Genomic DNA, 13,387 nt, shown 5'->3' with positions numbered 1-13,387 from the left:
CTCCTCAGGCACTTCCTGAAGACGCCCCCGACTCCGGCTCCCACCCCTTGGTTAAAAGGCAGCTGCCGGTCTCCTTACTTTGAAGGCCCCTCCCCTGGGGGCTCTGAAATGGTCGTCTTCGGTTTTCAGCAATTTGCAACATGCTGAGGAAGGGGTTTCCTTCCTTTTTTTTTTTTAATTTTTTAATTTATTATTTATTTATTATTTTTATTTTTGGCTGTGTTGGGTCTTCGTTTCTGTGTGAGGGCTTTCTCCAGTTGCGGCGAGTGGGGGCCACTCTTCATCGCGGTGCGCGGGCCTCTCACTATCGCGGCCTCTCCTGTTGCGGAGCACAGGCTCCAGACGCGCAGGCTCAGCAGTTGTGGCTCACGGGCCCAGCCACTCTGCGGCATGTGGGATCCTCCCAGACCAGGGCTCGAACCTGTGTCCCCTGCACCGGCAGGCAGACTCTCAACCACTGCGCCACCAGGGAAGCCCCCTTCCTTCTTTTATATAAACTCCTGTTTGCCGTTTTCAGAGTTTTTGATTCTATGGTTTGATGTTTTTCATCAGCGTAAGGAAATTTTTGGCCAGTGATTTTTCCAACATTGTTTCTGTTGTGTCCTCTTCTCCTTGGACTCCAACAAAGGCACGCCTGACCGTTTCCCAGCCCCCAACATCCCTGCGACCCCCTCTGTATCCATCTCTCTCTCACCATTGCTCCTGTGTCTACTCTGCTACCGGGCACACGGCTCAATTCTCAGTTCTAGCTGTGACGCTTCTCAGTCCGAGAGTCACACCTGCCTCCTTTTTACACATTCCAGCTCTGTGGTGAATTCCCCCTTGCACTTCCCTGAACACACGAGACAGTCGTCAATGCCGTCTCCCAGCTCCAGCATCAGGTTCACCTACGGGCCTCTCGCCCAGCTCTTCCGCTTGGTCTTCAGTCATCTGGTCTCTGAAGAGAAATGTCTGAGGACACAAGGACACCTGAAGCTCTGGGACTACCTTCCTCCAAAGGAGAAAATACCCGAAACCTTAAAGTGTGGCATTCCTCGTCTTTGTCACGTTGGCACGTAAAAAAAAAGCATGAGGTGCCAATGTGGAAAACACACTAAAAGACAAGAACACGGAGACTCTTAAAGGAGCAACAACGGGCAGAAACACAGACGTGCCCACAGCCCACGACGCTGACGCTGTGAGGGCGGCTGGGCGGCTCTCCCTGAGCCCTTACCACGGGCAGCCCTGGCACGGCACTGCCCTGTGTGAGCCCTCCCGGGACCCCGGGTGTCAGAGCTCACGGCCCTCCCGGGACCCCGGGCGTCAGAGCTCACGGCCCTCCCGGGACCCCGGGCGTCAGAGCTCACAGCCCTCCCGGGACCCGGGGCGTCAGAGCTCAGGGCCCTCCCGGGACCCCGGGCGTCAGAGCTCACGGCCCACCCGGGACCCCGGGGGTCAGAGCTCACGGCCCTCCCGGGACCCCGGGCGTCAGAGCTCACGGCCCTCCCGGGACCCCGGGCGTCAGAGCTCACGGCCCTCCCGGGACCCCGGGCGTCAGAGCTCACGGCCCTCCCGGGACCCCGGGCGTCAGAGCTCAGCACTCCCGGGACCCTGGAGGTCAGAGCTCAGCGCTCCCGGGACCCCGGGCGTCAGAACTCACGGCCCTCCCGGGACCCCGGCCAGTATCAATCATGCTGCACTTGTCTGCACACCAGCCACGGCTGGGGGTGCTTTTGCACCGCGACCCCTCTCGTCCGCCCCCCTCAGTGTGACGCCAACATACTTTGCAAATTTCACAGTAGCTGCATTCCGAGGCACAAACCCTGTGTGGAACTGGATCTGGAACATCTTCATGGACGCCATCTGCAGGGAGAAAGCGAACAGAAGGTCCTCAGGCCAGGAGCGCGATGCCAGGCCCTTCACGGGTGACCAGCTGAGAGCCCCACGCCGGGCTCCAGGGCCGGGGACACACAGAGGCTGGGGCAGCGCCCTCCCCAACAAGTGGCTCCTTGGGCCCGTGGGGAGGCCCCAGGGCCACAGCCGGGCAGGCTCTGGCTGCAGTCCCCTCTGCCCCTGCCACACAGGTGGGGACACAGAGCTCTCACTGCGCTTAGAGAACCAAGCTCGCCCACGAGCCCGGGGCCGCCCGGCGCCCGCTCACCTTAGCCTGCAGCCTTCCTCCCAGGGTGGACCTCGCGTGATAGATGATGATAAGCACGTCGCCCTGGACCGTTATGCCCAGGGGAATGACCGCTTTGCCGTCCTCGATTTTAAAATCCCTGGAGAACAGAACCAAGAAAAGCAGTGAACTTGGGTACGAGGTGCACCGTTCTGATGAACTGCGACCCACAGCGCCAGTTTCTTCTTGCCTCGCGGGTTTTTCTGCCAAATGACGTCAGGCGTGGGGGGAGGATGGTCCAGGAGAGGACTTCCAAGGAGCCACCCAGCACGAAGACCCCGAGAACTCCCCCACAGGCCCCACCGGCCCCGCCTCCATGCCCCCCACCCAGCCGCAGCCCCAGAGCACAATTCCCTCCTCGACGGCCCCCAGAGCATGAGGCCGCGGGGCAAGGAAGGGCCTGAGCCCCGAGCCCACCTCAGCTTGTCGTACTCCTGGGACGTGGTGGTCATACGCTCATCCCCCACGTAGACCTCGCAGAAGGGCCGGCAGCCGCTCCGCTGCTTGCTGAACAGGGGCACAGGCGTCATGACCACGGCCCTCACCAGGATGGGCTTGCTGTGGGGTGTGATGGGCTCCTCTGCCACCATGTCGCACATGTACTCGATGTACCTGGAGGGCAGGAGGCACACCATGTCACACGCGTGTTCTGTGCAGGAAACGGGCGTCTCACGCGTGCTCCGTGCTCGGCCCACGCACCGCGTCACACACTTGCTCTGTGCAGCCCACACACCACACGCGTGCTCCATATGTGCCCACGTGCCACGACGCACCCGTGCTCCGTGGCTCTGGAGCCCATCAGGTCGTCAGTCTTTTTTCAATCACACGTAAGCATCTCATGCTATAAATTTCACTAAAAGCAACGTTCCAGTGTCATCTCATGAACCTTATGTTGTAATTTTCATTCAGTTCAAAATATCTTTAAATTTCCCTTGAGACTTCCTCTCTGACTCACGGGCTACTCATAGGTAGATTGTTTCACTTTGAGATATTTAAGGCTTTCCAAAGCCACCTTGCTATCACCGATTTCTGGGTTAATTCCACGATGGCCTGGGAACATATCTGGTATGATTTCTGTTCTTCCCCATCCGTTGTGGTTTAAGAGCCCGGAACATGACCCTTCTTCCCAAGGGCTCTGCATGCACGTTTCTGTCGTGGGTGCCCTCCGTGGCTCTGAAGCGACCTGCCGGCTTGTCCCACTGGTCACTGCCAGGGACGCTGTGACTGTCCACGTCCTGCTCTGTGGACTTGGAATCGGCTCCTCCGGCTCCCTTCGGGGATTCCATGGCTCCTCTCCGTGGTACCGCTGCAGGGCGTCCGTCTCCTGCACGGGTCTAACCCGTCTCCCGGGGAGCGGCAGGAGCTGTGACTGGCTTCAAACTGACAGCAGTCAACACTCCGTCTCGCCAGAGCACTCTGGCCGCTCCTGACAGCCGTGGTGGAGACGGCCGCGTGGCAGGAGACCCGGGCACCTCTCGCCGACAGCAAGAAGCCAGGACACCACGACCCACGTCCACAGCCCACAACCTGAGTGAGCTTGGAAGCAGATTCAAAACTGAAGGAGAAGGAGATGCCCCTGAGTCAAGGCTGAGCTGAGAAGGCAGCCTGGCGGGCGCCGAGCTGGACGCCTGACCCGCAGGGACGGAGGGCACAACACGGGTGTCTCAGCAGCGGAGCCTGTCGCACGTGCCCTGCACCCAACCCTCCTCCACCCCCGCCATCAGTGCTACGGTGCAGGCCCGCAGGCAGCGTGTGCTCGGCGAGGGGCCTGACACACAGGGGACACTGAACCGGCTTCCCGGCCAGCCGGCCACCTGCCTGCCTCTCCAGCCTCGGCTTCTCCTTCCTGATCTCCTGGGCCACCCGAGCACGTCCCAGGCCGCCGCTCGCATCCTCTGCTGACGTAATGACGGCCCTTGAGAAGAACCTTCACTGTTTGCACCTCCACTCCCGCTGCCCACCTTCCGGAGCTCCTGTGCGTAGCTCTCGGCAGTGTGAACGCCAGAAGCCAAAGTGGGTTTTCCGTGTGTGTATTTTGTTCTGAGTCCCACTCGGTGTCCTCTGAGCTTCCTGGGTTCGACGTCTGCCGTTAATTTGGGGAAATTCTCAGCAACGCCTCCTCCGTGCTCCCCCTTCCTGCTCCGTCTCCCCCGGGGGCCCCAGTGGTGCGTCTGTCAGACCATCTGAGATGGCCTGACGGGTGTTTCGGTGAATGACATCTACAGACCCCTCCGAGGTCGCGGCCCTCTCCGTTTGGGTCTTCCTTGCTCCTCCCCGCCCCCACCCCTGTCATCAGAGTCTTGAACGCACAGACTGGCGACCAGCGACTCCAAGCGTCCCGTCACGGTTCCGGGTCCCAAGCGAAGGCTGCTTCGTCCGTCTGTCCCCAGGAGATGACCTCGTGCCCCCTGAGCAGCGGCCTCCCTCTCTGACCTGTCCTGCAGGGCACAGACCACCCCCCGCCGAGTGCCCTGTGGGTGGGTGCCTGTCCCTCCTTGGATTGGGGGTGAGCCGATGGCTCCAGGATGGCTCTTCTCCAACAGGTTTGAAAAAGTCATGCATCTGAAGCGGGCGCCGCTCTTTTTTAAGCTGTTGGGGCGGGTGGGGGATGACACTCTCTACACCTGCACGTCTCCAAGGAAGCAGCCTGGGGTCTGCTGGGGGCCCCGGGGCCAGGCACACACCGGCAACAACGATACCCTCCTGGCTCTGACCCCCGACTCTGAGCGCTCCTGAGCGGTACCCCAAGCTGTTGGGGAACCCCGGACGTGCCCAGATTACGGGAAGGTGACCCGCTGAAAGGGTCGGCAGCCTGTCACCCATGCTCGGCGGCGCAGCCCTTGCTCGGCCACGCCTTCTGCATGATGGACAGGCCCGCCCCCGCCCCCCGAGCCACACGGAAGGAAGACACGACCGCGGGCCGGGCCGGCTGTCTCGGAGTACGCCCTGCCCCCGGGCAGCGAGCCATGGGGTGGGCCTCACAAGCAGGAGTGGGTCAACCACCCCACACCGCCATCAAGGCAGTGCAGCCACCCCGAGCGGGAGGAGTGACCACAGCGGCCCCTCACTGGCCTGGACGCCTTCCTGATCTCCCTGCCAGGGCAGGGGAGGGAGGCAGCAGGGCCGAGGAGGCCCCGGCTCTCCCCACTCCTGGGCCCTGTGTTGTTCACGCTAAGGCCCTCCCCACAGAGGAAGGAGGTGCTCCCCCAGTACCCGAGGGGAGTGAGCAACTCCTCGGGCCTCAGCGTGAGGCTCCCCTCTCGCTGCAAGGTGGGTGGAGGTGGGGAAGGTGGTCTGGGGGCAGGCAGTGGCCCCAGCGGGCAGGGGCCGGGCGGTGGCCAGCTGCAGCCCCGGGAAACCATCTCCTGTGAGTCGTCAGCAGAGACGGCCTAGAAGCTGTGCGTCTCACGGACCCTGACGTGGAGGACACACGGCGGTGCTGCCACACAGCTCCCAGACGCCACTTCCCCTCCCGAACGGAGCCACCAGGCCACGTGTGCAGGGGCGGCCCCAGCGCCAGCGAGCAAGTGACCTCATGCGCTAGGAAAGCTGGCGCCCAGGCGCCGGGCAGAGGCGCAGCCCCGCTGCTCGGGAGCCCCGACGGGGCAGACATGCGGCTGCCCCGACTGCGCACGCAGGCCCGCGCTCCACCCAACGCCGAGGTCCACACTCGCGTGAAACCCTGCCGTCTCCCAGCGCCCACAGCTACGACCTGGCCACGGTGACGCCGCACCCCGGCCCCACGGCGGACGCCATACCTTTTGTGGGACGGCCAGATGCCCGGCGGGCAGCGCTTCATGCTGAACATGTACACGGCGGCCTCCGCGGTGCTGAAGAGCCGGCAGAAGCACAGGAAAGAGCAGACGGCCACGGCAGACGCGGCCCTCCCGTCCTAGGACAGAGGCACGGGGCAGGCTCAGGCGGCACTCACTCCCCCAGGACAGTCAGGGCCTGCGCCTGCGGCCGGGGCTCATCAGGGGACTCAGGAAAGCCCACCTGATGAGGTGAGCATTCAGGGAGCGGAGAGAACACGGGCTCCGCAGCAGAACGCACAAGGCGGCCAAACACGTGCCGCTCTGTGTCAGGGTCCCCAGCCGACCTCCGCGCGCGGCACGCCCGTGCTCACCCTCACGAACCCTCTGCAGTGCCACCCCTGGTGTGACGGTCACCCACACCAGGACGGCAGTACTGACCTTCGAGGGCGGGTTCTGGCAGGTGCCCCACTGGGTGTGATACCCACAAACCCTCAGCCCCAGGATGGGCTCAGAGACGGGGTCCCAGGAGGCAGGCTGGCCTCTGTACGTGGGTGCTGCCACGAGGGGGCCCGCACCTTCCATAAAAGGGGTGGGGGGGGACCCTCAGTGAGGGCAGTCTTCTGCCAGAAGGCCCTGCTGCCGGGGACCCGGCTGTGACCCACAGAAGGTGCTAGGAGCCGCCTGGGGGCACCGGGCCTGGGCCGCCAGCCGCAGACCCCAGGGCAGAACTGCTGCTCCCGGGAGTGGTGGGCGCCGGGGTCACCCGGGACACCCGGCCGCCCCCGCCTGACCCTCTGGATGCCCCCTCTGTCCCTTGAGTGTCCCAGGGCGGGGCAGCGTGCTCACCATACAGTGCACCACGCAGACGTTCCCGGGGTCCTGGCGCAGCCAGGCGTGCATGTTCCTGCAGAGGCTGTACAGGCTACGGAGGCTCGGGGCCCGCCGGGCTGCCCAGCCACACTCGGAGACCTGCAGGGAGGGCAGCTCGCCAGCCGGGGCGCAGACACACGGGCCCCACCCAAAGCACCCCACCACCCCCACACCACGCGCCGCCCCCCGGCCCCCAGGCGCACGACAGGACTCGGGAGCCAGGCTCTGGCAGACGTGGCAGAAGGAGCGTAGCACCTGCCCTGTCTGCGCTCAGGGTCAGTATAAATACTGTAAAAAGCGTCCACGTCCCGAGCGTTTAGCTGCCAAGGAAACTGCGTGGCCTCGCGTTCCCTCTGGAGGCACCTCAGGCTCAGCGATCCTCAGGGACCCCTGATAAGACCCCGCCCCTTCCACGCCGTGTCACAGGCGGGCCACACTAGGCTGAGCATCAGCCAGAGCCCGCGCTCACCCGGTTGTGGAACTTGGAGGCCCGGTACGTCCTCGGGGACAGGTTGTAGACAGCATAGCGGCCCGGGTGCTTCGAGTCCAGAAACAACCGCACGTCTTCGATGTTGTTCTTGATGGCCGACTCCACGCCTTCCGCCGGGAATGACATCACTGCAAGAGAGGAGCCCCTGCAACCTCTACAACCACAGGCCGGACGGTCGGGCATGCACGGGGGCCTGCTCCTCGTGGCCGCTGACCCGAAGGTACGGTGAGTCCTGAGAAGGGGCAGAGCAGCGGCCTACAAGCCCTGCCGCACCACCCATCACATCCTCTGGGATCCGCACACGGTGCCCCAAGACCCTCCTGAGACGCAGCTTCTGCCGCAGAGCCTGAAGCACCACAGGATCTCCCCAAGCATCTAGATTGTGGTTTTTGCCTGGAGACCCACATTTTAATACGTGTGGTCTCGCATTATTTCCCTCATGACCTCAGCGTTTCAGAAGGTTCCAGACCAGGGGGAGAAGCTGGGTTGACACTGGCATTATCCACCGCAGGGCCTAGAGGCACACTGGAGGCAGGGATGGACACCCTAGGCTACATCTCGGGTGAGTGAGTGGCTGCCCAAGAGGCCAGAATCCCACGCACCGTCCTCAGACAGGAAAGAACCAGAAGTTCATCCTTACGGTTAAAGCTGGCAGACGTACCTGCAATTCTGGATGTGATGTAAGAAATATCCAAATCTCCCTTTGCATAACTGGAATTAAAAAAAAAAAAAGGGCACTTGGTTATTATAGGAAATTTCTACGGTTAATTCACAAGAGCTTAAACTGAAGCAAGTCCTTGAGAGGCCGGGGTGGGTGGGGGTGGCCCTCACCGTTCAGGCTGCAGCTCCCGGGGACACTGTATGTGCACGTGTCAGTGTGCACGTGTGTACCTGGGTGACTGTGTGCACGCATGTGTGGGCATGTGTGGAGCTGACATCTACCTAAGAGGTGGATGAGAAATTATAAACTGCAAGGGGTGGAGAGGCAGGGGTCCCGATAGGAAGGGTCTTTAATTCTCTTACTACCAGAAGGTGGGACATAAGGAGCTGGTTTGGGAGAGAGATGACAACAAAAATGGAAGACAGAGTTTTCTGACCCAGTACAAAATGTCTGGCTAATGAGAAAAAATTACAAGGCACATGGAATGGCAAAAAGCAGAATCTGAAGAGACAGAACACGCATCAGAACCAGACGTGGCAGGGATGTTGGAATTATCAGACCGGGACTTAAGACAACTGTGGTCAACGTGCTGAGGGCTCTAATGATAAAGTAGATAGCATGCAGGACATATGGGGAATGTGAGCAGAGAGGTGGAAATCCTAAGGAAGAACCAAAAAGAAACGCCAGAGATCAGAGCCCTGCAGCAGAAATGAAGGTTGCCTTTGATGGGCTGATTAGACTGGACACGGCTGAGGAAGGAACCTCTGAGCGAAAGGACATCTCAACAGAGTCCCTGAAAACCCAAAAGCAAAGAGAAAAGGCTGAAAAGAACAGAACAAAACATCTAAGGCCTGTGGGGTTAGAAGGTGTAACATAATGGAGAATCCAGAAGGAAAAGACAGAGAAGAACAGAAGAAATACTGGAACATTTTAACTGAGAATTTCCCCAAATCAATGTCAGACACCAAACCACAGATCCAGGAAGCCCAGAGAACACCCAGCATGATAAATGCTGGAAAAACTACACCTGGGCATGTCGGTTTCAACTTAGAGAAAATCAAAGATAAAGAAAAAAATCCCAAAGGAGCTGGGGGGGGGGGTGGGAGGGGAGGGGGACACTTTACCTATAGGGAAACTGAGATAAGAATTACATCTGACCTCTCCTTAGAAACCATGCAAGCAAAGAGTGAAGCAAGATATTTACAGCATTGAGAGAAAAACCAGCAGCCCAGGATTCTGTACGCTGAGAAATTATCCTCCAGAAGTGAGGAGAAGTAAAGACTTTCTCAGACAGAAATTGGGGGAGTTTGTTGCCAGTAGATCTGCCTTCTAGAAATGTTTAAAAAAAAAAAAAGTTCCTTAGAAAGAAGGAAAATGATAAAGGTCGGAAACTCAGATCTACTAAAGAAAGGAAGAGCATCAAAGAAGAAATAAGTGAAAGTAAAATAAAGATGTTTATTTTTCTTATTGTTAATTTATCTGATAAGTTTGTTCAAAATAATAATGGCAACAATACACCCAGATAGGTATGCCTATGTACATATTTCACGTATAGACACACATACTCAAACATGCCTGTGTACAAGTGAAATGAACAATGATGCAAGAGCCAGGAGAGAGGAATTAGGATTTCTGTGGCATTATGAAGCACACCCACTGCCTGGGAAGTGATAATATGCTGTTTGAAAGTGAACTTGGGTTAGCTGGTAAGTGGGCACACTCTAGGGCGACCACTGAAAACAGCAGAAAAAAGAAGTATAACTGATAAGGTCGAAAGGAGAGAAAAGGGATCGTATAAAATGCTCAATTAAAACCACAGAAGACAGAAAAAGAGTGGAAGACAAAAAAGCACCAAAGAACAACGGCGAAGACTAGAAAACAGTAACAAATAGGGTGGCTATTAATCCAACCCCAGGTGCCGCGGAGACACTGCGGGCTCGGCTGCAGCCCCGTGCAGTGAAGCAAAGGGGCCACGCGTATGGACGTTTTGGTTCCCAGCGCGTCTAAACATCACGTTTACGCAACACTGTGGTCTATTAATGTGCAACAGTGTTATGCCCAAAAGACAGTGCCCATCCCTGTAACTAAAAATGCTTTATTGTTAACAAATGCTAACCATTGTCTGAGCCTTCAGTGAGTCTCAGCAGTAACATCAAAGACCACTGATTACAGATACCATAACAAATACAATAATGAGGAAATGTTTGAAGTACTTCGAGAATTACCAAAACGGGACACAGAGACACAAAGTGAGCAGATGCTGTTGGAAAAAGGTGCCGACAGACTCGCTTGACGCAGGGCGGCCACAGACCCTCCTGCGTAAGAAGCGCAGTAAAGCGGGGTCGGCCTGTGTACCAATAAACACTTTAAACACCAACGGTCTAAATACACCAATCAACACAGAGCTTGTCAGAGTGGATCAAAATATATGACCCAACTATGCCATCTACAAAGTAATATGAAGCTGAGCATCTCCTTGTAGTTTATTCATAGTTTGTCCTCTGTTAATTTCCTTTAGGCATTTTTTCATTTTCCTATTAATTTTCATAATCCACTGTATATAATGGATACTATTTGTTTGTGAGTTACATAGTTTGAACATATTTACTCCCAATCAGTGCCACATCTTTTTGTTAAAGAAATGTGTTTTTTCAAGGAACAGAGAATTTTTAAGTTAGTTAAATTTATTAACCATTTTCTCCATGGCTTATATATTTTTTGTCACATTTAAGATATCTTCCTTACTCTGGTGTTATAAAAATGTTCCTCTAGGGGCTTCCCTGGTGGCGCAGTGGTTGAGAGTCTGCCTGCCAATGCAGGGGACACGGGTTCGAGCCCTGGTCTGGGAGGATCCCACATGCCGTGGAGTAACTGGGCCCGTGAGCCACAATTGCTGAGCCTGCGCGTCTGGAGCCTGTGCTCCGCAACAAGAGAGGCCGCGATAGTGAGGGGCCCGCGCACCGCGATGAGGAGTGGCCCCCACTTGCCGCGGCTGGAGAGAGCCCTCGTGCAGAAACGAAGACCCAACACAGCCATAAATAAATAAAATTAAAAAAAATAATACCTAGCATATATATTTAAAAAAAAATGTTCCTCTATATTTTATTAGTTTTTCCTAAGAAATTGCCTTTCACAATTAGATCTTTTAACAAATCAGAACTACTGTATCTGGCTGTTATTAGACGGGACCCAATTTTTTCTTCTTCTGCACGGCTACCCGTGGTCTCAGCAACACAGACCCATTCGTCTGTTATTTTCTTTTAGACTCACATTTCACGTTTTATACTATCCCCACCCAAGTACATGTCAAGCGTGAGTCTAAACACTTGTAACAACACAACAGATGTTTGAAAAAAATTGATAAAGAACAGGGTTTGTCTCTTCTTATTTTTAAAAACCTTGCCGGCAATTTTGGATAACTTACATGTGAATTTTGAGATTGAGATCTGTGGAAACGACATCAGGATTTTTATTTTTATGGCAAAGAACTTACAGATTAACTGAGGAGCAACACGACCTTTACGATATGAATTCGCCTACACGTAAAGACGGCACACGTCCCCACTCGCGTCTAATGTTTCGGTCGTCAGTGTCAGCAGGGTGCGGCGGCAGCACGCGGTGCCCTCCGCAGGCCGGGCCTGGGCAGGGGTCAGTCGCGCTGCCACGGGAAGCCCCCCGCCGCCCTGTGCAGCCAGCAGGAGAGTCAGCACTACGGAGACCAACTGTCCCCAAACTGACCATGAAGTAGATAAAACGCTACACCCTCAACGACCACGCAGGCAACTTGACAGGTTTATTCCAGAATTCACGTGAAGAAACAGATGAGTGAGAACGGCCAATGTGCTTGGGGGGAGGGAGGAAGGCCTGTCGCCCAGACAACAGAGCGCGGGCTGCGGGGCCGAGAGGGGCTCGCAGGACGACCCGGGACAGCGCCCGGCTTGGTCGTCGGCAGAGGGGCTGCGCCTGTCAGGGAGAAGTGAGCAAGAATCGAGAAAAGTCCCCAGAGGGAGGTCCAGGTGGATTAAAAAGCCAAATGTGCAACAACAAAGCTATTAAAAGGTACATTTATAATAAATTCAGACATTTAAAATGTGTGTGTTTTTTTTCCACCACACCGCATGGCTTGTGGGATCTTAGTTCCCTGACCAGGGATCGAACCTGGGCCCTCGGCAGTGAAAGTGCCAAGTCCTAACCACTGGACCGCCAGGGAAGTCCCTAGGATGTGTTTTAAATCAGGTCTGATCTATTTACAACTTGGGGCACGAAAGGCTTCCTAAACGAGAAGACAAAAGACGGAAAGGGAACTGTGAAAAACTTGTGTTTTAATTAAAACGAGCAACAGACAAGAAGAAAGCATTTGCCGTGCTTACCCTGTATGAAAAAGCTGGTCTATAGAATGTAATGTAAAATCAGTAAGAAAAACAAAAACCCAACATGAAAAAGAGAGCAGGGTAAGAGCAGCAGTTCACGAGGACACGCGGCCAGAGGTTCGCGCCCCCAGGCCCACGGGGCTCCACATGGGATACCTAGTGCTGGGGAAGCTGGCAGGGCCCGGCCACCCACCCCACTGTCCCCGAGGAGGGGCCGGGGCACCCGTGGCAGTGGGGAGGGGCAGGTCAACACTGAGTGCAGACACCGCCGGGCTGGGAACTCGGGGTGCCTGGTGGGGGCGTCTGTGAGGACCTGGCACGGGGGCTCTAGGACGTGTGGACGTGTAGGGTCTGACCTAAAACTGGTGAGAAACAAATGAGACCACAGACAGGTGAGGGCTCAGGGTCAGGCCCACAAGCCAGCCACGCCTCTTGGAGGCCACACGGGACAGGCTGCACACGCGGGGACGGTCCTCCTCCGGATAGACCCCGGGACTCCTGGGTCCACATACCCTGAGATGAAGGGCCTGCCTGCGGCCGAGGGGCTGGCAGTGGCCCTGGAGGGTCTCCATCACCAGGCCCTAACTGGACCTTCCTGTGGCAGGCCTGAAGCCCAGCACACGGGGCTCCGCCTGGAGGACCCCCTCAGTGAGCTCAAGCACCGTGGCCGCTGCACCTGTCTGACCCTGCAGGGTGAAGGCCGTTTCCGTGCGGATCCTCTGCTCGTTTGTGGGTTTGGCGAACAAAGAACCAGGAGGCGTTCACTGCAAACGTGCCAGCCTGTCACTGCTGGGATGCCCCCCGGCTGCAGCCAGCATCCTTCGAGACCAGGTCCCCGTGCCTGGCTCCTTCCCTGTGACGGGGACAGGGGCAGGGTGGGGTGGCCTCCCTGCTTTCCGGGAAGCCCCGGGGTCCAGCCCACCGCCTCCTGGCCTCGCGGAGGCCGTCCCTTCTGTGGGAAGGGCAGTTACAGGCCACAGTCCAGGGCCGGGGCTGTCACTGGCCCTGGGCCTTCTCAGTGGGGAGTCCCCAAACGAATGAGCTCACACTGTATTTCTAAACCAACTTCACAAACACAGGGGC

The 13,387-nt window shown here is 57.2% G+C and overlaps 1 protein-coding gene and 1 non-coding gene across 6 annotated transcripts in view; both read right to left on the bottom strand.

The window, feature by feature from the left end:
* The window catches only part of GAK (cyclin G associated kinase), a 53,153-nt gene that overhangs the window by 12,817 nt on the left and 26,949 nt on the right, over nucleotides 1–13,387 (bottom strand). For all 5 annotated transcript variants that reach the window (XM_057546886.1, XM_057546888.1, XM_057546885.1 and 2 more), the window contains 7 exons: nucleotides 7,935–7,984; nucleotides 7,253–7,401; nucleotides 6,760–6,882; nucleotides 5,917–6,050; nucleotides 2,576–2,770; nucleotides 2,141–2,258; nucleotides 1,763–1,842 (listed from right to left, as the gene is read on the bottom strand). In XM_057546886.1, coding sequence (XP_057402869.1) covers nucleotides 1,763–1,842; nucleotides 2,141–2,258; nucleotides 2,576–2,770; nucleotides 5,917–6,050; nucleotides 6,760–6,882; nucleotides 7,253–7,401; nucleotides 7,935–7,984 — 849 coding nt within the window. The remainder of the gene's footprint in view (nucleotides 1–1,762; nucleotides 1,843–2,140; nucleotides 2,259–2,575; nucleotides 2,771–5,916; nucleotides 6,051–6,759; nucleotides 6,883–7,252; nucleotides 7,402–7,934; nucleotides 7,985–13,387) is intronic.
* Nucleotides 12,072–12,144, bottom strand: TRNAE-UUC (transfer RNA glutamic acid (anticodon UUC)). Its single transcript has one exon. It is a non-coding gene; the product is annotated as a tRNA-Glu (tRNA).

Source organism: Balaenoptera acutorostrata, chromosome 5 (genome assembly GCF_949987535.1).
Source record: "Balaenoptera acutorostrata chromosome 5, mBalAcu1.1, whole genome shotgun sequence".
Classification (NCBI taxonomy): Eukaryota; Metazoa; Chordata; class Mammalia; order Artiodactyla; family Balaenopteridae; genus Balaenoptera; species Balaenoptera acutorostrata.
Note: the sequence above shows the minus strand (reverse complement) of the source record. Positions and strands in the feature narration are given on the sequence as shown.